This window comes from Armigeres subalbatus, chromosome 2, assembly GCF_024139115.2.
Source record: "Armigeres subalbatus isolate Guangzhou_Male chromosome 2, GZ_Asu_2, whole genome shotgun sequence".
NCBI classification, from domain to species: domain Eukaryota; kingdom Metazoa; phylum Arthropoda; class Insecta; order Diptera; family Culicidae; genus Armigeres; species Armigeres subalbatus.
The window spans coordinates 231,090,039-231,117,769 of record NC_085140.1 but is presented as its reverse complement, the minus strand read 5'-3'; the positions used below and the strand labels follow the sequence as shown (position 1 = coordinate 231,117,769).

At 38.6% G+C, this 27,731-nt stretch overlaps 1 protein-coding gene across 1 annotated transcript in view; it reads right to left on the bottom strand.

Moving 5' to 3' along the window:
• Window positions 1-998: 998 nt before the first annotated feature.
• The window catches only part of LOC134211870 (protein Wnt-5), a 114,077-nt gene continuing 87,344 nt past the window's right edge, over window positions 999-27,731 (bottom strand). Inside the window, exons 4-9 of the mRNA XM_062689225.1 lie at window positions 18,129-18,309; window positions 8,313-8,562; window positions 8,067-8,246; window positions 7,898-8,000; window positions 7,403-7,570; window positions 999-2,196 (exon numbers count right to left, since the gene is read on the bottom strand). Coding sequence (XP_062545209.1) covers window positions 2,009-2,196; window positions 7,403-7,570; window positions 7,898-8,000; window positions 8,067-8,246; window positions 8,313-8,562; window positions 18,129-18,309 — 1,070 coding nt within the window. The 3' untranslated portion in view covers window positions 999-2,008. The remainder of the gene's footprint in view (window positions 2,197-7,402; window positions 7,571-7,897; window positions 8,001-8,066; window positions 8,247-8,312; window positions 8,563-18,128; window positions 18,310-27,731) is intronic.

Genomic DNA, 27,731 nt, shown 5'->3' with positions numbered 1-27,731 from the left:
TTGCTCATCTATAGATTCTACTATCTATAATGCCGACCATTGCTGGCTGTAGGTCAAGAATTAATAGAAAAAAAAATACGCACAGATACCTATGGCTATTTTCGTAAAAACGGTTCCGGGAACATAATGAAATGATACCAGAACACAATAATGCGATTATAGGTATTTAACTTCATAGCTTTACGAGACGATAATTACCGAAACATTTTCAGGATGCTAGTGTCCACTGTCATCCTTATAACACGTTCCCGAGGTCTTTCAGGATAAGTCGGTTTTGGAGCCATGCATACATGTGTTTCAAATATAAGTTTCTGGGGAAAACATAAAACATGATGAAAGTAAACTGCCACTAACCGCAAGTCGAGCACATCTGTATATAGCATCCATAGTGGCAGTAAACGTCACATCAAATGACGAACAGAAGCAAAAATTTAATTCTGCGTTAGTCTATATATGGGGATTCACGAAGTGGCTATGGGAAACCCCATTGCTATATGTCAGAATTTGAGTTAAACATGGCCGCCATCTCCTCCTCTCTGTTGCTCTACTGTAAAATCCCATAAAGAACTGTCATTGTTTGTGTGAAGCATTTTGCTTCGACTTCGCGTATAAAGTATATTTGGTATTATCACGTTTACGTAGTGTAATCCAATGCTTGGTGAAATTGGGTTTGTATGTCGGGCAGTCTGCGTTGGTGGCGCTGAGGAGCTTTACAAACGTTTAAAAAAATGTATGAGCCTCCATGTCTGTTCTCTGCATAGGGACGATCCATTAATTACGTAACGCAAAAATTGGGCCAAACTCCCCCTCCCCCCTATGTCACACGATTTCCTATGGTGGCCTAATTTGCTCCGATCACCTCTAAACGTTTTTCAGTTTCCATTATCCTTAAAGCCTAGTCATGCTGGTACCAGTGGTAGAGTAAAAAGGAGTTGTGATATTTTATGGAACTGAAATATGAAAATAAAATCATGACCGTTCTTCAGACAGTGTATGGATTATTTTTTTAAAATTAAAACGAATATTTATATATTTATTTCTTGTCTAATTACAGATTGCCTCATTGTTACATTTCGAATGATTTTATACATCTAGATTTAGACGAGCATTACAAAGCTTATCGTGTATTTGGAGTAGTGATTTAGAAAAGAAATATTTCAGTAAGAGTTTCTTTTATTCAAATTAGTTGAAAGGTGTAGAATTCTTTTACAAATGATAAAACTGGCAACATATGTATCAAAATGTTTAAATCAATCTGTTAAAGCCAGTATAGCAACTAAGCTGCCATTTAATTAGTGTAAAACTTCGATGATTATAGCACATGTATAAGTTACATTTGATATAATAAATCTACAACTATAATAAATATTCGTAATTCTATAAAATGTTAAATGTGCTAGGAGGTGAACGATTTTGAAATACCATGCATCAAAATATCTAATAATACTGGTTTGAAGCATTCTATTGCTGTGCCTATTATTTATTTACAATTTGATCCTGAAGTAACTTATGTTAAATTGTATGCAGTTTATGCCGAATTTGATCATTGTATTAATAGTATCAATAGGTACACTAGATACTTATCATGCAGAGTAAACTCATGTTGGTATACCTATCGAATTCCCTAAGATTTCATGTAATCGAATCAACATTATTCTTATGATAAAAGATGAGTCAAGAGGTTTTGTTTAAATTAAAATCGTGTTGGTTTATTCACTCACGTACTGTTACTAATATAGCACATACAAAGCAATTCAATCACTTCGAGATAGTTTTTTCACTATCACTTAGTAATTCTTTCGTTTTTAAATAAATAAGATTTTTCGCAATTTCATACAATCAATCATACATGATATTACAGCCAGTTTCTTCCTGTCATTCCTACTTTAACATAAATGATATCAATTTCATGGATTCGATTAAACAAATTTGTTTTCAAAACTCTAAATCATTCCGAATGTCATAGAAAATCATTTATATCAAGACTCAAGGTAGCTACTCAAATTATTTATTTACACGTGTACTCTTCTATATGCCGGGTACATATATCACACTTCACCTGGCAACACCACTGGAACTTACAGTTGCATCTTTCCTTGACAACGATTTTTTTCGTATTGTATCCTCGCCCGCAGCAAAGGATCGCACAACCGTCTAGTCCGGATGACGTTTTGTTACATACACGACCATGAGTTCCTATTGAAAATGACAAAAACATATTAACCATTTATTTTAAAAGTTAAGTATTAGGGGCACTTTAATCAGATATCACGATAGCAATGAAAAAAAAAATCTGTTCTGCTATAAGTTTATTTCAAACTAGCAGTCCCATCGAGCTTCGTCTCGCCAAAAAAAAAATGATTATTTTCAAAATTTGTGTTTCCTTTAGAGCGGAGAGAGGTCTCAGGTCATCATAAATACATTTCTTGCCCTCAAAAATCTCCACATACCAAATTTGGTTCCATTTGTTTGATTAGTTCTTGAGTTATTCAGAAATATGGATTTGATTTGCATGGGAGCCCCCCTTTCCATAAAAGGGAGGGGTCTTGAACCATCTTGCGAACCTTCCCCGGGCCCAAAACCTCTTATGGAACCTCGATCGGTTCAGTAGTTTCCGAGTCTATAATGTTCAGACGGACAGAAATTCATTTTATGTAAGGCACAGTGGGGCAAGTGGGTAAAGGAAATCGTATAGTTCATGTTCATCAAGTCAAAAAATTTTAATATAATATTGATCATATTTATGACATAAAGAATCATCTATGCAACATGCCTGCGAACAATATTTTTGAAAAATAGTTTAAGGATACAAAATATTTAGAAAATCAAAAAATCTTGAATTTGAATTTTTCACTAGCCCCACTTGTTATAAAACCACTTGATAGTTCAATATTTTTGCGAATGCAGTGAGTGTTCTTATTAGCCAGCTTGACGTTAGAAAAAGTAAAGGTTATGATAATATTTCCGCTGATCTTTTGAAAACCTATATTGGTCCTTTTTCCAAAATAATATCAGAACTGTTTAATAAAATGATTGTAGCTGGTTACTATCCAGCTACTATAAAATAGCTAAGGTTACGCCAGTATTTAAATCTGGTGACTCTAGAGACCCCAGCAATTATCGGCCGATATCAACTTTGTCGGTTAAAATTTTGAAGAAACTCTTAACCATCCGGCTTACAAACTTCTTTTGTGCCAATAATGTATTGTATAAATTTCAATATGGCTTTCGAGAAGGATGTGGTACCTCAACAGCCATAACTGAACTTATTGATGAGCTAGTGACTGAAATTGACCAAAAGAAGATTGTGGGGGGCTTATTCATCGACTTGAAAAAAGCTTTCGATACTATAAACCATAAAATCCTGTTGAACAAACTTGATCGATATGGAATAAGGGGTATTGCCAACGATTTAATACGAAGCTACCTCTCCGGTCGCACTCAATTTGTCACTATTAATGATGTACGTAGTAGTTTCCAGAGGGTTGATATCGGAGTCCCCCAGGGGAGTAATATAGGCCCTTTATTATTTTTGATTTTCATCATTGACCTAGGAAACCTTAGACTCAAAGGAACTCCAAGACTATTCGCTGACGATACAGCGTTGTTTTATACTCATTCTAATGTCCAATCATTTATAGAAGACATTGAATATGATTTAGTGCGCCTGATTGAATACTTCAATGGGAATCAACTTTCTATGAATATTTCGAAAACAAAATACATGCTTTTTCATTCATCACGGAAGAAAGTACCGCAATACTGCCATCCATTTGTTGATAATCTACATACTGAAAAAGTCTCAACATTTAAATATTTGGGACTTCACTTATATTCTGGCCTTTCATGGGATATTTATATTCATTTATTCAACATGTAGCAAGTAAAGTTTCCAGATTATGTGGTCTTATGAAAAGGGTGCGAGGTCTCGTGCCCAATGATGCACTGCTAATATTTTATTTTGCATGCATCCATTCAACACTTCAGTACTTAATCATTGTTTGGGGTCATGCCGCCAAATCAAAATTGAAAAAAATTCAAACGTAACAGAACAGATGTTTAAAAATAGTATTCAATCTGCCTTTACTATTTTCCATGTTTCTGCTTTACACTAGATTACCTCATCGAGTTATTCCCATTGTGGGTCTACGTGACATCCAATCTATTTTATTTGTACACAATGGTTTGCATAATCGTGAATTGCCTTTCCAATTGGAGAATATTCCTTGCTCACAAGAAACACTAATGAACTATTGAGGAGTAGTGCATCCACAACGTTAGGACTATCGCGCATAACAATTTACGGTCCAAAGAAGTTTAATAACTTACCCATTACTCTAAATACAATTTTGAACAAAACACCATTTAAAAGTAAGCTTAAGAAGCATATGATGAGGCACGTGAATGAATATCTTCTCTAAAAACGGCAACCATTTCAATTTGTATTGCTGTAGGTTTTTCTGGCTCCTGCTAGTTTTTCTCCTACAGCGTAGCTCAAATAGTTTTTAATCTAGTATAAATAATAATTTATTTGTAGCCACAAAACGTTATCACTATTGTATGTTGTAGTAACTGGAGGAGAAGGACGCAGCGCGGGCGGTCGCGTTGCAGCAAGGTACCCGGCAGAACGTGGAACGTTATAGACGGAAGCGGAGACAGCAGACCCGCCTTTTTCAGGAGAAGAAACGCCGCCTGGAAGAAGCGGAGTGCGAGGAGATGGAACAGCTGTGCCGTTCTCAAGATACACGCAAGTTCTATCAGAAGCTCAACGCATCCCGCAAAGGCTTCGTGCCGCGAGCCGAAATGTGCCGGGATAAGGATGGGAGCATCTTGACGGACGAACGTGTGGTGATCGAAAGGTGGAAGCAGCACTACGAGGAACATCTGAATGGCGCTGAGAGTACAGGCAGTGAAAGTCAAGGCAGCGGAGGAGATGACTACGTCAGTTCAGCGGACAATGGAAGCCAACCAGCCCCCACCTTGAGGGAAGTTAAGGATGCCATTCAACAGCTAAAGACCAATAAAGCAGCTGGTAAGGATGGTATCGGAGCTGGGCTCATCAAGATGGGCCCGGAAAAGCTGGCCACTTGGCTGCACAAACTGATAGTCAGAATCTGGGAAACCGAACAGCAACCGGAGGAATGGAAGGAAGGGGTTATATGCCCCATCTACAAGAAAGGCGACAAACTGGAGTGTGAGAACTTTCGAGCGATCACCATCCTCAATGTCGCCTACAAAGTGATATCCCAGATCATCTTCCGTCGTCTGTCACCATTAGTGAACGAGTTCGTGGGAAGTAATCAAGCCGGCTTCGTTGACGGCCGCTCGACAACGGACCAGATCTTTACTGTACGGCAAATCCTTCAAAAATGCCGTGAATACCAGGTCCCAACGCACCATCTGTTCGTTGATTTCAAGGCGGCATACGACAGTATAGACCGCGTAGAGCTATGGAAAATTATGGACGAGAACAGCTTCCCTGGAAAGCTTACCAGACTGATCAAAGCAACGGTGGATGGTGTGCAAAACTGTGTGAAGATCTCGGGCGAACACTCCAGTTCGTTCGAATCGCGCCGGGGACTAAGACAAGGTGATGGACTTTCGTGCCTGTTGTTCAACATTGCGCTAGAAGGTGTCATGCGGAGAGCCGGGTGTAACAGCCGGGGTACGATTTTCAACAGATCCAGTCAATTTATTTGCTTCGCGGATGACATGGACATTGTCGGCCGAACATTTGCAAAGGTGGCAGAACTGTACACCCGCCTGAAACGAGAAGCAACAAAAGTTGGACTGGTTGTGAATGCGTCAAAGACAAAGTACATGCTTGTGGGCGGAACCGAGCGCGACAGGGCCCGCCTGGGAAGCAGTGTTACGATAGACGGGGATACCTTCGAGGTGGTCGAGGAATTCGTCTACCTCGGATCCTTGCTAACGGCTGACAACAACGTTAGTCGAGAAATACGAAGGCGCATCATCTGTGGAAGTCGGACCTACTACCGGCTCCAGAAGAAACTGCGGTCGAAAAAGATTCGCCACCGCACCAAATGTGTCATGTACAAGACGCTTATCAGACCGGTTGTCCTCTACGGACATGAAACATGGACAATGCTCGAGGAGGACTTGCAAGCACTCGGAGTATTCGAGAGACGGGTGCTTAGGACCATCTTTGGCGGTGTGCAAGAAGACGGTGTGTGGCGGCGAAGAATGAACCATGAGCTCGCCCAACTCTACGGCGAACCCAGTATCCAGAAGGTAGCTAAAGCCGGAAGGGTACGATGGGCAGGACATGTTGCAAGAATGCCGGATAGCAACCCTGCAAAGATGGTGTTCGCTTCCGATCCGGCAGGTACGAGACGGCGTGGAGCGCAGCGAGCGAGATGTGCAGACCAGGTGCAAAACGACTTGGCGAGCGTGGGGCGTATCCGAGGATGGAGAGCTGCGGCCTCGAACCGTGCATTGTGGCGTCAAATTGTTGATTCAGTGTTATCTGTTTAGATGTTAACTAAATAAATGAAATGAATGTTGTAGTAACTTAGATTTAGTTTTCATTTGTGAATCTCTTCAAAGGAACCTTGTTCCACTGGGATTTCCTAAAGTTTAATTAGTTTTCGCTTAAATGTCTCCCGCGTTTTAGTTTTTTTATTAGTTTGAGTCCACACCAGGGGGCTCTCAATGCGAGCTTTTTGGTGCGGGGGTCAGGGGAGCGTAAAAAAAATGCGGCGAGTATGAACGCAATGATAACTGTGAAAGACGTGACTGGTCAGTTACTGACCGACCCAATAGATCCAATTGCTCAAGACAACAATTTTTGAGGCATCCACGAATCCCACGAAATGCACTTGAGCTCAGCAGAGGAGTGAGGTCATATGCCTATCTACACACTTAAATTATTTTGCCGACATCAGCAAAATTTCCATCAAGAGTTAGATCTCGGGATTTTTTTTTAAAGTGATTTTCGGTAATTCCTCAGCCGAAGTTTAGTCAATGTTTTACCGAGATCTAATATTCATTCTAGTATTCATCATTACCGAGTACATTGGTAATGATTACCGATCACTCGGTAAAGATTATCGGACAACAATAAAATTATACCGAGATTCATCGAGATCATTGCCGAGATCTGTTGTTGAATTCGCGGCAATCGTGTAGTTTTGAATTTCAATTATGTACAAAGTGATATCCTAGTGATCTAGATTTTTCGGTGAATACTCAAGAGATGTAATGGACTGACTAGTTTTTCAATGTGGCGTTAAAAAGTGTTATGCGGTTTCGTTTTTAACAGATTCGGCCAATTTGACTGCTTTTTTACGTGTCTCAGAGGAAAACGATTAAGATGATTAGGTTCTAAGTATTTATCTATGGCTTTTCTTGTTCTCGTATTGCATTAATGAAAATCATTTACCTGGCCATTTGAGTTGTCTGTTATTCCGGCACCAGTCGGGACTTTCATCCAGATACACCAGATCCAGTGGCGTAGGAATCTTGTATCTCGGATCCTTGACCTGTAGACGACCTCGTTTGTTTATTTTCACCTGGGTCGCTTCATCGTATTTTTCACGCAGAAAATCGCCTAAAATATAGAGAACAGACAAACATTTAGTAAAAAATGCAATGAACTTAGTTCCATCAAAGTACTTCTTCTTCTTTATAAATGGAGCTACATTCCAACTGGAACTTAGCCTACTTTTCAACTTAGTATTCTATAATCCTACGGCAATCCTATGCCTTTGCTCGCAAGGCTACTAGAGAGCCAAAGTTAACTGCCTATTTTCCGGGTATTGATCGGGTTGTCAATGGATATTATAATTTATAATGTTTTGAAAACTCGTTGTGCATATGCACAGTAGGGCTCAAAAGGAGGCAAACGTCGCGAAAAAAAAGTGAATTTTAAACTCACCAATTTCTCGAACTGATGTCAGTTGCTGCCAGCAAGTGATGAGACTGCATGAACCGGATACGCCGTGGCATTTGCAAATTATTCGTGATTTCTTGATAACTGCCTGAAAGAAAAACAATCTTTGTATCAATTATTTTTTTTTTCTCACGCTATCACTAGACATCATTACCCTACGACCAGCTTCATTATTGTGCAGGTTCATCAAAGCGCGTGCTTTGGCCGTTGCGCTGAATTTAACTCCGTTCAGCGTCTTTTCTGGTTTTTTGAACATCTTTTTCAGTTTATCGTATATGTTGAAGTGTTTAAGATTGAACACTTCGGAATTGGTTATTTCCTTATTGATCCTGTCCTATAGTAGTAATCAAACAAATTAGTTTAGAACTAAGGTTTTATTATGTGTAAATAAACAATGTACCTGTAGTTCGTTCATTTCTTTGGGATCCAGATTTGAGCTGGAAATTTCTTTGGCTATTTTGTCTTGAAGCTTCTGTAGATCTTCGGGGCGGAAAAGGGTATCGGTTCCGTTAAGTATGTTTTCACTTGTGTCGTTCAGCGTTTCAAGGAGTCGTTCCACTATTTTAGGATACTTTGCCGGAATTGATACTAAACCCCTGGTACCACGTTTTCGTTCCTTTTCTTTGATGTCAATAAATGTTTGAGAGAACCTGAGTAATTGAAAGAAAAAAAGCATTTATCACTATAGTAGGTAGGAACGTATTTCTTGTTTGAGTGATGGAACAGATTTATTGCAAACGTGAGTGCAACGCAGGCTGGGTTCAAATTATTGTCATGTCTCCTGGTGTCAAATGGTTGGAATTCATAAGGGTAGCATTGTAACACAGAAAATCAATCACACGTAGTTCTTGAACGGTTAACAGGTGCAAAAAGTAATAGGGCTAGCTTGATAGATTCGTTTGGTATCAAACGCACATGTTGTTGATGAGGAATACAATAGGATCAAAAGGATTACGAATGACACGCCAAGAAGGATGTCTTAAAATTGGCATAGTTGGTTTGAGCGTAGAGAAAACCTAACGAGGTTTGGCCATTTCATACATGCATGATTTGAAACGCAAATTATTTGTCTTTTTGTTCATAACTATTTGCATAAAATTTACTATACAATATAAGTTTGGTAAAAATGTATAAAACTTGTAATTTCTTTCAACGCATATTAATCATCTTGAAGAGAATCCTATAAAAATAATTACATTTTCTATAATGGAAATCATTAACAATAAATATATTTAAAAAAAAAAAAAAATTTAGACGTGAGACTGATTATATTATTTGTAAATCTTCTATTTAAATAAAAATGAATTGAGAGTTCCTTCCTGACGATTCAACTTATGAACACATTGATGGATTTGCATAATTTTCTTCCTAATCGGTTCATTTTGGAACCCACAAGGTTTGTTTCATACAAAAAGTTAATGAATTCAACGAACAAAGGTTAAAAATCATTAGAAAATAACTTTGGACAACTGTTGAGGAAAACAAATCAATCACGCAAACTTTGATCTAGAGTGCGGAGCTGCAAATATTTCAGCCTGTGATTTTTGCAACCCAAATACCCGGGCAAAGCTGAGTATTTCTCGCTAGTTTACAATATAAATATCAATAATATGTCTGCCTCCTCGGATTTGTTTGCCCAAAATAATATTTCAAAGAAGCATAAAAAAAAAATCGGAAAATTTTGAGGATTTTCAAAACATCTTTTAACAAATCCGAGGAGTTTTCTTTTATTTTTTCATTTTGATATTTTTTTTTCATAATCTCCCTTTATTCAACATTGATAACGGCCTAAACAAAATTTAAAAAGCTCTTGAGTCGTAGCAATAATGTAGATTGTAGAATAATAGAAAGCTATGGTACAAAGTGATAAATTCTTGAATATTGCTCTAACTTGTTGAACGGAAATCTAAAATTCTAAAATATAAACATCAGATAGAAATGTTCAAAAATTTGATATGGCAACAAATTATCAAGGGTGAATTGATTCAAGCAATAATTTCAATTCATGTAAAACTTGGAATTTTAGAAATTATGTAAAAATCAAAAAATGTATGACACAAAACGTGCTTGGATTCTAGAAAGTGATATCGAGTGAAAAAAAACCCTGTTTCTATTCGATTAATTATGGAATATATTTGCTTTATTTTGGAGAGCTGTGCAGTCAAACATTTTTTTTTTAATTTAATCGATGTTTATGAATTTGCTTGAAATTTATGAATTCCATTTATATCAAATGTCTAGAAGGTTTAACCAGTTTCATTCCTTCTAAAGCTAGTTTTAATGATATAAATTGTATTTTGCCTTCCTCGTACAGCACATAACATATAGGCATCTTTGCCGTGGAAGGTGGTTCTTCCATGATTTTGAAACGCTAGCGAACCTAGCGGTGGAAGTCAAACTTTACTGAACAACGCACATAAGACAGAGCAGCATCGCATGTTTTGCTGTCTCTTTCTTTCGCTTCGGATATACGGGAGTGCCGTTCGACGATTATTGATACACAACTAGCCTACTTTGAAACTTGCAGTAATGCTTGACCCATGTACCTATCTCCGGTGTCAACCTATGTGTCCATCTACCCTTAGTGGAACTGTCCCACGCACGCTGCCATTTGACCATTGAGGCCAACCTGACAGTCCTACGGATGCCTCTCGTGCCGCGCATTTCGAAGCACTCTATGTCTTCACCGATAACGATGTCAATAGGCATCATACCGGTGATGACGCAAAGTGCATCGTGCGGCACGGTATGGTACGCGCTCGCAACTCTTAGGCACATAAGCCTATACGTACTTTCTAACTTTGTTCTGTAGCAGTTAATACGCAGGGCCGTGCCCCAAGCTGGCTCCCCATACCTCAGTATGGACAGAGCGACACTAGCCAGAAGCTTGCGCTTGCTGGCATAAACCGCAGAGCTATTGGACATCATCCGGGACAATGCCACTATAGCTGTGGAGGCATGCTTGCAGGCGTAATTGACGTAGCTACCAAAGGTGAGCTTATCGTCGATCATTACCCCCTAGAGTTTGATGGAACGTACAGAGGTGATCGCGCAGTTAACAACAACCACCTCAGTCTTGTGGTGAGCCAGTTCTAACTTCCTGGAACTCATCCACTCCTCCACAATTGCGATCGAGTGGGCTACAGTCAACTCCACCTCTTCGATCGATTCGCCGTAGACCTCCAGCGTAAGATCGTCAGCTAAGCCGACGATTACCACACCCACCGGGAACTTCAACCTCAAGACACCGTCGTACATGACGTTCCATAACACCGGACCCAGTATGGAACCCCTTGCGGAACCCCTAAGGTTATGTCAACGCACTTCCGTCCCGCCTTCGTGTAGTAGTAGATTCCGAGAATCTTGTGCAGGTACTCGGGAATTCCAAGACGCAGGAGCGCATCTGCAATAGCTGCCCAACTGACACTATTGATTGCATTCCTCATGTCGAGAGTCACTACTGCACAATAGCGAACTCCACTCCTCTTACGCTGGATAGCTTTCTCCGCGGATTTGGTAACCGACAAGATAGCGTCTATGGTCGACTTACTCTTACGGAAGCCAAACTGATTACTCGATAGACCATCCGCACCCTCCGTGCGTATCAACAATCTGTTGAGGATGATCTTTTCGAGCACCTTCCCCGCCGTATCAAGCAAGCATATTGGTCTATATGCCGACATTAGATTCACCTCCGTCCTGAGTGCCCTCACCTTGACCGTCTCGCCTAGGACTTCCTCCGCCAACTTCTTGTAGGCGGCGCCCTTTTGCGAGACGCCCGCTTTAGCTCGAGGATCATCTCACCCATCCGGGTACGTCTTATTCGACGTACGTCGGCGCCGAGTTCACCGAGCTTGACGTCACTCCTCATCGCCTTCAAGACGTCCGAGTACTTGATCTCTCGTCTTGATGACTAGGGCATCGCCCCTGGAGCGATTGGCGCCTACTCTAGACTTCTTGCTACCCTCATTCGCCTGGGCCTTCTTTTCGGCCCTTGACGTCTTCGGTTTTCTCTTGTTCTTTACCAGGGTCCAGGAGGTGTCATACCCCTCTTTTTCCATGGTCTGGGGAGGCTGAGCTCTCAGCCTGCCGTAACCCCTTACTACCGTCTTTCCTGGGTGAATGGACCTTTCCAGGTCCTTCCTGCCCCGGTTTTGGATGTACCTGGCCGGGGTTCAGCTTCTTAGCCCTACTACCCTTGTTCGGGGTAGTAACCCTCCACGTTTTGGAGCGGCCCCCAGGGAGCTCATCCCCTGGAGACTGTCTCTCCCGTTTTTGTGTCTGCTCCGTTGGAGCAGTCACCCCCGACGTGCCCGCGAATACTTGAGCCTCAGTCTGGGTAGACTTTGGCACCACCGTCTTCGCTGGCACGCTCTCGGTCGATTCGACCTTGCCCAAATCCGCGAATTCTTGGGCCTCAGTCTGGGTAGACCTCGACTCCACAGATTTCACGGGTTCGCACTTGGCCGTCCCGACCGCCGTTTCCAGCTTGGCATCCAACATCGACTTCCGAAGTTTCAGCAAGCTCCTCCTGAGTTCCTTACTGATATTATGCTTAGATGACGCAAAGTCGATGAATGCGTCCAGCTGTTCCGTCGCCACCTCGAAGGCCGAAAGCCCATCGTGTTTGCGGTTCAACGCTTTCACAAGCCATGGGCCGTCTATAACCTCTACCGGCGGAGCCTGGGAGATGGTTAAGTGACCCACGCTGGCGCTGCGCACTGACCTGCCGACTATTGCTTCTGGCCTCCTAGGCGGAGACCTGAACAACCCACCTCTTGCGAAGGTGTTGTCGCCTACACTACTACCACTAATTGAAGAATTGACTTGGTTTTCCATTTTGGTCCCACGAGTTGCTCGGGAAAAGAGGTCCGCCACGCCAGAGCTCAGCATGACGCGGTAAGATTGGAACTTGTGAGGACCACAGCTGTGTAGGTCGCTCCTTCCCAGATGTCAACTCACCATTTCGCAGCCCTGTGTGTGCGCGTGTGTGTGTGTGTGTGTGTGTGTATGTGTGTATGTTGTTTATGTCTGTTCGCAAAATATAATTGTCACCCATTCTACTACGTTTATCCTTAACCAATATCCTATTATTTGGTTAAACTTGATGGATTTAATTACAATAATCATCCAATAGATTCGATATTAAATTCTTTATTTCATAGAAAACAAATTACAGTAAGCGTTCGAAAACTGCAAAGCGTTTATCTGCAATGTTCGTTTTGCAGGACTAAAATAAAAACTCCCCCTTAAAAATTAGAAATTTTTATTTCAAAAATAAGAACTTCCCAATAAATAAATCAGGCTAAAAGCAATAAAAAATTAAAAAACATCCCAGATAATGCAAAATTTGTATAAACAATAGAACATTTTCCAAGAAACCAAAATACTTTGGCACTTTTAAAAGTAAAAGTTGAAATTATGAAAGAAGAATTTTCCATAAAGAAATCGGAATACTCAATGAAAAAATACACAATTTCCATACATAAATCAATATTAGGAGTTGTAATTTCATGGAAACTTTTGTAATAAACAATTACAAAAATTTCCATGAAATAACTTTTTTTCGCAGAAAAATAAAAAACTTTTCACAAAAAAATCAATAAAGAGCAATAAAAAATATGATAATTTCCATAGACAATTATTTAAAAGCAATATAGATGACATAGATGACTCTATCTTTAAAGCGTTACTTGTTCATAGAAAATTAATTCAATTTTATTGCTTTTTCTTTTTTAACATGGAAATGTTTTTATATTTTTGTTTTTTTCATGGAAAGTTCTTATTATTTGTGGGAAAAAATATTCATTTTGTGGAAAAAAAATTAATTTTTTATTGCTAATGTTGATTTATTTTTGGAACTTTTAATATTTTTTCAATGGTATATTTTGATTTCTTTATGAAAAAAACTTCGTGTGTAATGGCATTTTTTACTTTTAAAAGTAAATTCTTGGAACATACTTAACTGTTTTAAAATTTTGCATTATTTAGGAAAATTTTATTTTTATTTTTTGCTGACTGAAACGTAAAAATATTGCAGTGAATGGTAAATGGCTAATGTAGTAGAATTTAAAGTTCATTTAATTATTTTACTGTATCACTTTCTTCGGATGGTTTCAATGAAATCAGTAATCCAGTTTTGACTGCTATTTCGATTTCTCAAAGACTTCCGAAACGGGATACAACAAAAGGTCAGTTGAATAAAGGAAAAAAAATATTTTAAACAAGTTATTTGAAAATCATGGATTAGGATACAAACAATGCGTGATTTGGAGGACAATTTACACTCAAATTCACTTTATTTAGCTTTTATCTAAGAGGATATCTTTTGAGGATATAACACGATTTACCAAATTTGGAAGTCCTTTTTTTCTATAAAATCGGAAAGGGTATTTCGGAATCGGTATAAATCTATCTCGTTGTTTCGCGGATTTTTTTTGTGCTAATCCCAGGTAATTTTTAGGCGGTTGGAATTTAATAATTTCTCTGAACATTCACAGCTTTTTAAATACCAACAGAATTTTCTTTGATTTCTTGTGATTTTTTTTCCGTGAGGTAACTCATTGTTTCACGCTAATGGTCTAAACTGACTAAAACCAAACCGTGTGAAAAACCTGGATGCCCAATCAAATGTAGATTGATCCTGAGGTGGACGGCGAATCCGACCATTAACAAACCCACAGCAGAGTTGAATTTTATCGAGCCAACTATGTACAGGAAATGCATAAACACCATCGATAGTATCAGTCCAGAGTTAAATTTTCTTTGATCCGAGTAGATCCGTTGGCGATTTCGATCATCAACTAAACAGTTGCGCTATTGACCACTATTTGACCCATTAGTTTCCGTCAAACCGCCAACCAAGCCATATTTGCCAGATTTGAATTTATCTTGATTCGTCGTAAAGCGATTTTGAACATCGATCAACCAACCCACGTTATAATTTATTTAACAAGTGGTTCAAGTTATCGCAAGACCTACTCCAAAGTTGAATTTTAGTTGATCCAATTCCCGGCCATCAACCAACCTACTCCAAAATATGGGTTTCCCTGATTCGACTAGACCGAGCAGATCGATAGCAAATTCTGATTCTGAAATAGTCAAAAAAGCATCACCAAATCAAAAAGATCTCAGGAGGACATGGAGGACAGGAGGTTCTCGTACTCTTCGCAGTATTGAATGACATTTTAAGCATCTTTAAACCACTATACCTTCTAATATTACTTTTTTAGGTTAGTTTCAAATTTTCTCCAAATTTATAATTTTTGCACTTTTATTTTCATTTGTAAGCGAGGGACGCCAAATCATGGTTTTGCCAAGGGCGCTGGTGGTCCAAATACAATTACGCATTTTTGAAATTCTTTATTTTTCGCATGCGATCGGTTATAAATTACAAATCTACAAACTTAATTTTTTTCATTTTCTCGGCTGTGCAAATTTCGGTTAAAGTTCAACAAATGAGATATCGGCTGAATTGATGTATGATTACAGCGCTGCCGTAATCTGGAAAATGGTGTTAACGAGTACTACCCAACGAGCTCTTTAACAGAAAAATGGAAAATATGCATGTTGTAAATTGGCGCTTACGTCACTTTTCCAGATTACGGCAGAGCGGCACTCTTGAGTGCCGCAATAAGCAAATTACTTTTTCAACTGAGATAGGGTAAGACGGTATAATGCGCCCCACCTGGCCAAAACGCCCCTCTTTGATTTCTAGAAAATTATAACTAATTAAGGGTCAAAAACAGTTGGTACCTATAAGTATTTGTAAACCCATCATACTATGTGAATGAGGAAGTATTTTTGTATTACACAATGAAAATAATAGCGAAATACAAAGAGTTACAGTTTTAATGTAACTTTTCATGTTTGTTTGCTCAACATTCTGGAGCGACTCTGGCATACTGTCCGCAAAACTTGCACTGGAACACTCAGTTGGTCAACAAAATTACTTTTCTCAGTGGTTAATATGATATAAAATTGCTTCCATCTTCGAAAATGTAACGATTTTCGAAAACATGTTTCACTGGCCAAAACGCCCCAGTGTAGGCAGGACGATATGCCCTTACCAACTGGACACAAGCGCAGCGAGCCTGCAGCAGTTGCTTCCAAATTGTATGGAAAATATTGAAATTTAATTCACACCTGCTTGAATGGACCTATGTTGGTTTTTTAATGTCAAGCGCATAAGGATTTGTAGCCTTTTTATTATGGGATTGATAAAATACTAATGAAGGGCAATTAAACGTCTTTGGGTGAGGTGGGGCGTATTGCCCAGGCACTTTTTAAAATTCATTTTTTCACGACTTTTCAAAAAAGCTTTATTACGTGTTAACTGAAATATTTTTATATGACTACTCACGAGTAATGCATTTGCGACTTCCTGGACTACCAAATAACACAAAGTTTGCATAAATTGCGTTGAAAAGTAAAAAGTTATCAAGGAGTTGCCTTAGGGGGGGCATATTATACCGTCTTACCCTATCAGCTAAAAGTCACGAACCAAGCGCTCGGCTGTGCGGATCTCGGTAAAAGAATCTAAAAATGCCGAGCTGATCGAAATGTGTAGAGGGGAGGGAGTTGAAAATAGTTAATTTATGCGTTACGTAATTAATGTATCTTCCATAACCTTTATTTTTCAGATAGTCCAAGTTTTTTCAAGCTTCATGTTCCTTCTTTATAGATTATCACGTTTCGTGAGAGTCAGTCGCGAAATTATAAATATCAATCTCATCAGTATTAATCAATAATCAGAGTATTGTCAAGATTATCTTTATATTAATTTGAACACATTTTTTCATATTATACAATGCGACGATTGATTAAATCAAATACTGCTTTTCAACAAAACATTTTTTTTTCTCAAAACCACGTTTCCACAATATTAAAAACAATTCAACGCATAATTTATGTACCCCAGTCTGGGAAAGTTTGGTCTTTGCATTACACTTGTGTAAACGGAAACGATCTGCTGCTAATTTGGGGGGAGGCGGGATGGTATTTATTTTCCCGTTTAAGTAGGATTGCACTTCTGTGTGGCACGGATTTTCTTTTGCTTGCCCGAAGTCATATTGTTGCGAAGTTTTCTCCGGCTGCTGGGGTGAGAGGGAAAAGTCGTTGACGGTTAGATCAACACACTTCAATAAGCACGACACGAATGATCCCAATTCATGCCTGCTCTTCCGAAAGATACGTTGTTATACCACAACGGCACATCCTTGTTCATAATCTCACATCGGTGTGTACAAGGGGTCATTATGGGATGCTTATTCCAGTTTATATAATATATAAAAAATAACAATTTTTTATACTTGAAAAGAATACCCTATTTTATAACGCGAGTTTACAACAATAATATAAAAGCAAAACTCGTCATTCGTCTCTTTCAGATTTGGATAGATTTGTGAAGAAATTGTTTTTATTGACCGGTCTCTCATATATGAGTATGATCAGTGCTTTAACATGAAGTAAGTAAAAATAAAAAGAAGACACTAGACGCTGTTGACTTTGACAGATCCTGCAGCACACCATTGGACACCATATTTTTGAAAACTAACATTGGATAGCAAATCACATATTTCCTAGAAAACCATGGTATGTTTCTGCGAAATTAGGCTTTATTTTATCAGATAACGAAATTAGTTGTGAACAAAAATATTTATATTCTACTGTACCGAGACAGCAATATTTGTATTCAAAATAATGTAAGCACAAATCCCGAAATGTATTTTAGTGTGTTTAGGCAAAATTTATTTAAATAACCTATATGTAGATTGACTGACGCCTATGTGCTTTGTAAATACGTATGCATGAAGCAGCAGCGGATTATACGTAGAACGTAGTATGAATCGAAGCTGCTGGTGCATATACTTGATATCACACGACAGAAGCAAGGGTAGATAGGGGAAAAGTAAACACAGCAGATGAGTTTGGTAACGCATTATTCGCACGCAAATCTGACCCTCTAACGGTTTTATGTGAGGGCATCATAAAAACCATAAGTGTTTTCGACGTGAAGTGTCATCTAGGACGTGAAATTATTGCATCTCTCCAACAGTGGCAGTCAAGCGACATACAAGCCTAAGCGTGATGTCGCTCATGGTACCGTTGAACATCGATTTGATATGCATTGTTGTATCACTGCTGAAAATTGTCCTCATAAATTATTACATAAAATTCCGAAAAGTTAGCTCCTGTAGGATATGGTAGCACTTACTTGTAGCCGAATTCCATGTCATCTCCACAGCCGCCCCATGTCCAATCTTCGTGAAGTTGTGAAGGCCGTGTGCTCCGCGAACACCCGCACGACGCTAACTGTCCGTCACGGCAGGCGCGAGCGATAAAGCTGGCAGCCGCAGCCGCTGCCAGTGCATGGACGAATGCCATCTCCGGTGAACCTGAAACGGAACAATAAATATTTGCAGATTTAATAAAAAAGTAATATTGCTACATCACAGATAGTTGGTGCGATAGTTCAAAGGGATTATATTGTATTGGTCTACAATATGGGAATATTTGCCGTCATCAATTTCATGTTGTTGGACTAGACTGGTTCAGTTCAGTTGCTTTTTGCAAGTATTGGACTCCATAACAAGTATAATTTATTTCAATAATGTTATCTTCAATTTATTTCAGTTATGTTATGTTTAGATTGGCAGGTGAATTAAGCAAGTTCGTGGCAAGTCAATTGAACTCAACTGAGTATCTAATTTCATGGCTTTTCTAGACGATCATTGCAGACATATTTTCAGGATGATAGTGTCCAACGCATCCCTTACAGCAGGTTCCATGCATATTTTTCCGAGCTGATTAATATATAATTTATATTGAAGATACATTTTGGGAACTGTCCGATTCACTGGCCAATTTGTAACAGGTTCCGGTTGTTCTGCGAAAGTGACATCAGTTCAGGATGTATGATGTGTGCGCCGCCATCGTCGACAGGTTTTGGCACGCCGACATTTTTGCATCGGCGCTCCGACGCTGATCTATAATTTTCTACGCCGATATTCCCGAATGATCCCCACAACATAAGCTCCAGAATTTTTTGAATCACTTAAGTATTTAAGTACAAATTTGAATCACCTAATCATTATCAAGTAGGATAACGTAGGGAATAAGTAGGAAATGCTAAATTCAAAAGCATACCAGTTCCAATTGGAATGCGTAAAACCATTTGGAGAAGAAAAATAGGATCAATCGAAATATGTACCCAGTACAACCTTTTTCCTAGGTCTATGCAATTTCGTATTTTTGTATCCAAGTTTCTCAAATATAATACGAAAGAAACAGGTATGACAGAAATAAATCGAAAAATTCGTTCCGCTTCATTAGAAAGTGTACGTAAAACTGCATCATACACAGCGTAGTATCTAAAGAAAATGTAAAGAAAAAGGACCAATGTGTAGGCGTTCCATCAATTAGGTAGGCTGAAGCGACCGATTCTTCTCGGAGAGCTCGTGTAGAGCGTAGTTCGAATTTGGAACCGATATGTTGTACGTCTGGTTGGATAATAAGCTTCCTCCTCCTCCTAGCTAGGTGGCATACCGGCAAACCGAGTGTCGAGAGGAATAATAAAGCATAATTTATGACACATTCACGCCGAAAGAGATCGCACCGCAACTTCAAAGGGAAAATATTTTGTCGGAATGCCGACATTGTGTGATGCGGTAGTATTTTTGTGCCTTGTGGCATTTTCTCCTTGTTCACACATAATCATGTTTGACCACCGATCAGCCTCAGTTCATGTCGAGCTGGTGGACCCGGCTGGTTCGCTGTGTGCGAGTATGGCGGTATTGAATTAATCGTTTTCAATTATGCAAATCAGCGGCGGAAGGAGCGGTGATCACCATGTTGACCGTGTTAGGTTAATTATTTTATGAATCGTCCGATGAGAGTCAAAACGAAAGCATGAGCCGAATGAACCGGCAAACAAAGGCTCGTAATTTGGTTCACATGGAAGTTAAAATCTAATGTTAATATTTGACGAGATCTCAGATAGCCTTATCGGTAAAGGCATGGTATTGCCAAGCCCGAGGGAGCGGGTTCGTTTCCCGATTCGAACGAAGGATCTTGTCTACTGCTCTGGACTTGCTACGCAATATTTGTGCATCATTTGTTGACAACTAGCTCTTAATAATTACTGATTGATCTTACTGTTCCGGTTATTCATATCATATCTCCTATGTCCATCCTACCAAAAACAGATAAACTAAAAGCAAATGAGCAAATTTGAACTAAAAGATCCGACGGAATTGGTGCTTCATGATTTCTTTTCGAGATGCGATGAATTTGTACAGTGAGATGGAGAATCCCTATATCTGTGTGTGTCCATTCTAACCCCTTACGGGCTGGCAAGAAGGCTGTCTGCATTATAGTTAAATTTAATCGAGGAGTTAGAATGTGTCAACTCTACTGCAGTTCCATTGCGACCCAATAAAGCAGTGCTTTATCATGACAGCTGATTCGGGAGGCTATAATACCCCATGGTAAATTTATATCAAAAAGCTCCAAACGCGGGGAGCACTGATTTAAATGATGCATTTAAACTTGTTCTACGCAGCTGTGCGGTCCCAAACACAAAAGGAGCGAGAATCATCACTTCTCTGTGGGGGCTGCCTATTCGATTCTGTTTTTTCGCACTTGTATACAAATTTGATAAAAAAAAAGTCTCCACGGTATACTACATATCGTATATGTTACAGAGATGATAAGTGAGAGTCTTTCTCATTCTATTTTGGATTGAATCCCTGATCTGTGCCCTTGCTTGTATATAAGACATATTGGGCCATCATGCCAGCTCGAAGGAATTTATTCTCCCTCCCAAATCATTTCAATCACTTGGTGGATTTTTTCGTATACCGCACACTCCCAACTTTAAGAAGCTCATTCGGGATTCCAATCTTCCCAGTGGCCTTATCGTTCTCTAGCTCTCGACTAGCGTTGGTGGTTCCACTGCTTGTCCATCATCCTCAATCCTGATTCTGTTTGTGTCCTGTCTGTTCGATTGTCCATTCAACAATAACTCACAGTGCTCCTTCCACCTAGAGGCCACCCAATTCGGTTGGTCAACATATTCCCGGGACTGTCATTGATCATCACTACTGGTGCCGGTGCACTTTTCTTGCGCATGTTATTGATTGTTTTGTAGAACTTCCTTGCGTCGTTTCTGGCGAAGCTTCCCTCTGCCATCGAGATTACTTTTTCATCGTACCTCCTTTTCTTACGCCGATGAAGTTTTTTTCTCAGCTGCCCTTCCCGAGTAGCACACTTGTCACATATCAGTCACTGTGACTCATATGTGACCAAATCCAGTCACATTGGAGTTGCTGCAACCGAATTGATATGAGCTGTGCTACTAGGGTTACTTCTTTAAATCGTTCTTTGGCGTGTAGCCGCTATGAGCATGTGACTCCTGGCCTGATTTTTCATCTATCCCTCTTTGGCACTCCACATCAAACCAGCCTTTCCGTAGGTTTCCTTGTTTAGTACCAACTACCTCTGTGACTGTTGAATTTACCGCTTCGTGGACTTGTTGCCACAATGCGTTTTTTTTCAGTTGGGTGTCCTTCGATTCTTTTGTTGAGATTATAAGCGAATTGCTCCACAACGCCCTCGCCCGACACTCGCTGTATGTTCAGTTGCATGGTCCTCTGACGCCTAGAACCGGTGCACTGTGGTCCAGGATACAGATTTACGCGGAAAGATGCATTGTTTGAAATAGTGAGGCCACTATTACAGTGCTACCAAAAAATAGAGTGGCCCATCATATAAAAAAAATAGTTTTTTTTTATTTCTCGGAATATTGACATGTTACGTTCTACAAAGTTGAAGCGGAGCTTATTCCAATCAATTTTGCTAAAAGAACTTTTTCTGTAGCTCTTAAGTTGGCTGACTGCGCAATTTTACCTAATCGGATTAGGGTGTACCTAAAAAAACAGTATTTTAATCTACTTTTTTGTTTTAGACTTATCGAGTAAGTCGTCTTCAGGTGACTTCTAGAGCTCGAAAAATGCAACTTTTGATGGGTAAATATCTCAATATCTTTTTTCGATCAAAAGTTATAATCGTTTTTCTGTCAAAATTTAATTTTTTTCGTAAGTTGATATCTCCGATTAGAGCAAACCAAAAAAATATTTACACGGCATTTGAAAGAGAAATTCATATACTTTATTATGCCAAAAAACATATTTTTTTTGGTCTGCCCTAACCGGAGATATCAACTTATGAAAAAATGTAATTTTGACAGAAAAACAATTATAACATTTGATCGAAAAAAGATATTGAGCATATTTACCCATCAGAAGTTGCATTTTTTTGAGCTCTAATTGTCACCTGAAGACGATTTTTTCGAGAAATCTAAAACAAGAAAAGTCGATAAAAAATACTGTTTTATGAGGTACAACCTAATCCAATTAGGTAAAATTGCTCTAAATCAGCCAACTTAAGAGATACAGAAAAAGCTTTTTAGCTAAATTGATTGGAATAAACTGCGCTACAACTTTGTAGAACATAACATATCAATATTCCGAGAAATAAAAAAATATGTTCTAATTTTTCTATATGATGGGCCACCCTATTTTTTGGTAGCACCATAATGATGGCCTCAATATTTCGAACAATTTTGTAGAGCAACAGTTTTTCTAAAAAATATAGTTTTGGCGTAAAATGCATCTTTCCGCGTAAATCTGTATCCTGGACCATACATAGAAAAAAATAATGAAAAATAAACAGCGCGTAAAACTTGACATGCGGAAATTTAAGCTATTCTACGCTGAAATAGTCCTCTTCCTAACAAGTTTGCTTACAACTTGTATGCAATGTCGACAATTCACGTCAAATATTGTGATCGATTTGAGGACACGTATCGCCATTTAGGTGTCTCCCAGTGTGCTTTCAAATATTCTTGCGTGCAAAATAGGTAATACAGATAGCCATTCTAACTATCTTCAGGCCTGCGGCTTTGGTAGTTGCACGGAACTCTCCTTTCCAATGAATGGGCGCTCCTGAGGTAAGCGGTAAGATGCGTGGCTATAGAGCAAGACCATGCTGAGCGTGGCTGGGTTCAATTCCCGGTGCTGGTCTAGGCAATTTTCGGTTTAGAAATTGTCTCGACTTCTCTGGGCATAAAAGTATCATCGTGTTAGCCTCATGATACACGATACTCGCGGTTCATAACTGTAGAAGTACTGAATGAACAATAAGCAGTGAAGCGGCAATGTTCCAGCGGGGGATGTAGTTCCAATAAAAAGAAGAAGAAGAAGGACGAAAGAACTCTTCCCTTCCTACCTGTGCATTTGCGTCACCGATGATGAATTTCACGTCGTGTTTTGGGCATTCTCGTAGGTCTTGTCTAGATGCTCATTAGGGCAGTTCAAATTTCAAAAATGTTCGAAAATTCCAACTCCCATATGTCTATTAGCATCATTTTGATAATATAGGAGTTCTGGCAAAATTACAGGCAATTCGGTGGCCATTTAGGGGTGGCGCGAGGTCAATTTATGTTTATATAGAAATTTATATGGGAAAAACTTAAAATTTGTTCAAATCCCCCTACAACTCTTAAATCATGATGAATTCAAATAAACATCCCCAACCTCCATTTTTGGAATCTATTTGAGCTCAACCAGTGGGTAACTCATTAATTTTGATTTATATTTCCACTGCTACGTTGAGGCTAATTACACCATTTTAGCCATTAATTCCATATTCACACTGTCAATAGAATCATCCAATCCACTCATAACTAATGTGTTATCCGGCGGTCTCATTTATATAGATTCCAAAAAGGGAGGTTGGGGATGTTTATTTGAATTCATCACGATATGATAGCTGTAGGGAGACTTGAATAAATTTTACGTTTTTCCCATACAAATTTCCATATAAACATAAATTGACTTCGCGCCACCCCTAAATGGCCACCGAACTGCCCCTAAATGGCCACCGACTCCTTGAATAAATTTTACGTTTTTCCCATACAAATTTCCATATAAACATAAATTGACTTCGCGCCACCCCTAAATGGCCACCGAACTGCCTGAAATTTTGCCAGGACTCCTATATTATCAAAATGATGCTAATAGACATATGAGAGTTGGGATTTTCGAAGATTTTTGAAATTTGAACTGCCCTAATGCTCATAGAACTCGTCCTTCACATAATCGGGTTTGTCGTTAGTTGGTGCGTAGGCATTGATCAAGCTGGAGTTGAAGAACTTGCCCTCAATTCTCAACACGAAAATGCGATCACTTACCGTCGTCCATCTAATGATTCGACGTTGCAGCTTACCAAGCACTACAAAACCAACTCCATGCACGGCCTTCCTGCCGCCAATGTAGTAGATGTGATACGTGAATGAGATATCCGCAATTGGATCCATTGCGTGAAACAGAGCGTTAATGAATAAAGCTTCCAATGAATGATTAAATTTGTTATGATTAAATCATTCAGCTCTATGATTAAAGATTATGAATAATGATTTATTCATTTTTGACAATGAATAATGATTATGATTAATGATTAAATTAATTTTTGACAATGATTAACGGTTATGATTAATGAATAAAACGTTTGAAATATACTATATATATATATATATATATATATATATATATATATATATATATATATATATATATATATATATATATATATATATATATATATATATATATATATATATATATATATATATATATATATATTAGTGTGGCTCAAATTAGTATGGGAAAAACTTTGTTCAATTTTTTTTTGATGGGCCGCCCTCTTATTCGGTGCTATTTGATGCCCTGATGCTCTGGACAAAATTTCAGCCAAATCGGTCAACGTTTGGGCAGTGCTAAACTCGATGGTAGTTTATATATAAAAATGTATGCAGAAACATCCAAAAACAGTAAATTGGAGCTGGACTACACAACTTACGATGAAGAGCTATGATACTCATTCAGACCTTGGAGAATTTAATACAGAATGTTATGCAGAAAACCGCGAGAAGATTCGAGTTTGCCCGGCTAAGTTATTAGCATTTCTCTGCAGTGGGGTTTGAGCAAATTTCGTTTCTTTTACCTTTGAAAAGAAATAAATTCACCCCTACAACACTCCAGTAAAATGCTAATATCTTTGCGTAATAAACCCTAATCTTCTCGCGGTTTTCAGCATAACATTCTGTATTTTATTTTACAAGAACTGAATGAGTATCATGGTTCTTGATCGTAAATTGTGCCGTCCAACTGCAAATCACTGTTTTTGGATGTTTCTGCATACATTTTTCCATATAAACTTCCAATGAGTTTAGCACTGCCCAAACGTTGACCGATTTGGCTGAAATTTTGTCCAGAGTATCAGGGCATCAAATAGAACCGAATAAGAGGGCGGCCCATCAACAAATTTGAAAAAGTGTTTTTTGAGCCACCCTAATATATATATATGTAATTTTAGGTTCTGTGACAACGACATATTCGAGCGTCACTTTTGACGTAAAATTAGGTGATAATTTAATTTTACATTACAACTATATTGACGAAAAAATTGAAGGATTAGAACGAGGGCCGAACATAAGCCCGCTGAGTGAGAGCCCAACACGTTACCCGATTAGAAGAGCATAACTAAAACTTAACACAATTTCAACATATTGTGATCTTTATAACTTATTTTGATACAATTTTGTTCTTAGTAGCCATTATCTTTCAAATAGTTTAACAGGATTTTAACATAATTAGATTTAAAAAATGCTTAATACCGAATTGCCCAACAGTAGGCAATTAAAATAGATGTTGCAAAGTCGCCTGCCATAGACATCATAAACGCCGATATATTTTGAAAAAGTTGTCTAATTTGTAATGTTCTTAGTTTCATGTTCTTGAAAAATATTCTTGTTCAGAAAAAAAAATCTGAATGTTGATCACAATCTGGAGACCTATCACGACCTGTAACTGCACATTAAATAATATATTTTGTATCTGATTCTGTTATAAATTTCTAACAAAATATGTTATTTTTATGATAAAATTGTAACAAAATTTGATAGTTTTTTGTTTCGAGTAGTGTAATTTTTGATAGAAATTTAGATATTTTAACAACATCCTGCACCATATTTCTAACAAAATTTGTTATAAAAATTTTGTATAACGTAATAACATATGATGATATAATTTTGATATGACCTTCTAGTCGGGACCACTCAGCTATCTTCGTCTCTTGAAAGAGAGGTGATCGAAGTAAAGCATGTTCCACGATTTGCACTGAACAAGTATTTCACTGCATCAAGGCATCGACTGCCAGAGCGTTTGGTGCGTCGCATCGGGTGCTGTGTTTGGGTTTCATGACATGTAATTTTAAATCATCTAACATTGAAAAATATGCGATTCAGTTTACGTCATGTGGTTTTGTGTCATTTTATTCACGTACGTCACCTGTAATATTCATATTTTTTTGGTGTGTATGATTAATGATTACCGATCGTGATTAAATGTTGACACAATATGTGTATGATTAATGATTAACGATCGATATGAATAATGATTAATGATTATGAATAATCAAATTAAATGATTTGCATGGTGATCAATAATCAAGTAACCGTTCGACCAAATTATGTTTTTTTACCTTTGAAATTGTATGATTATGATTAAAGATTAATGAATAAAAGCGATGTATGCAATGATTAAAATTGATGATTGATGAATAAACTCAAAACAATCATGAATATGATTAGTGATTAATGATTAAATGCAAAAATCTATGATTAACGATTAGTGATTAATGATTGAATCGTATTTTTTGTATGATTATGATTAATGAATAATGATTAAATAACCCATTATTCATTAATCATGATTAAATCTATGATTAATCACTAATGCTCTGGCGTGAAATTCTCGTTCTCCTGTTCCTCGCCATCGGACTGCCTGAAGTGATGCAACATCCACCTTTTGGAGCTCTCGGACAAGGAGCGCAACTCGTGGAGGTTCCAACAGGGTCCTATCGTTCCAAGTACCGAATTTCCAATTAGTTTCCGTTGAACATTGCCGTGTCCTTTGCCAATTGTTCAATCCTGTATTTTCGATTACATTTTTTGGGGATGATAGTTGATTTTTCGGTTTGCCGCCTTGCCAGGGCTGGTGAACCGAGTAGTGCTTGATGAACACTAAGCTGCGAGGCGACAATGTCCCAGTATAGTTGGGAAAGTGTGACACCAATCACAATTTAATGTCTTGTTGGCTTCCCCATAAGTTTCCTCCATACATGTCCCCCACATCAGTAAGAGCCTTTAGCCAAGCTCCGCCCCTCTATCATAAATAACGGACAGCCTTGGAGGAATGTGGAGCAATCATTAGCTGTCATTTAAAATGTGCAGAGCCTTTCGTTGATGACGAAGTTGTGAGCATCTTGAGCACTCATACCAGTCGCTTATCTAAGCCAGGTTGTCAAAGAGAAGAAGCAGTGCCAACTTTATTGAGGATGTTGTACGTAACTATTCGGGTTGACTTCGGAATGACATGGTTTCTGAGGCTAGTTAAGCGACCAAAGAATTGAAATCCTCTTTTCGAATAAAATCTTCCAACGCAGTAAGTAGTGCGCGTCAGATTGAAATTGCCGAAGTTGAAAGTAGTTTGGAAAAAGCGTGTATATGAAGAATTAAGAATAGGTGCCGCTCACTGATTACGAAAGCACTTATGGGGTCTGTCGTTTTCTTGCTGTTTGAGCATCAAATAATAAAATAGGCAAGTTCATCGATGCACCCCATGGCGGAACATGCGGCTGGTCGGTGTGCGTAACCACCCATATCCTAAGAGAAGGTTTTTCTCAGTAACGGTGCCAT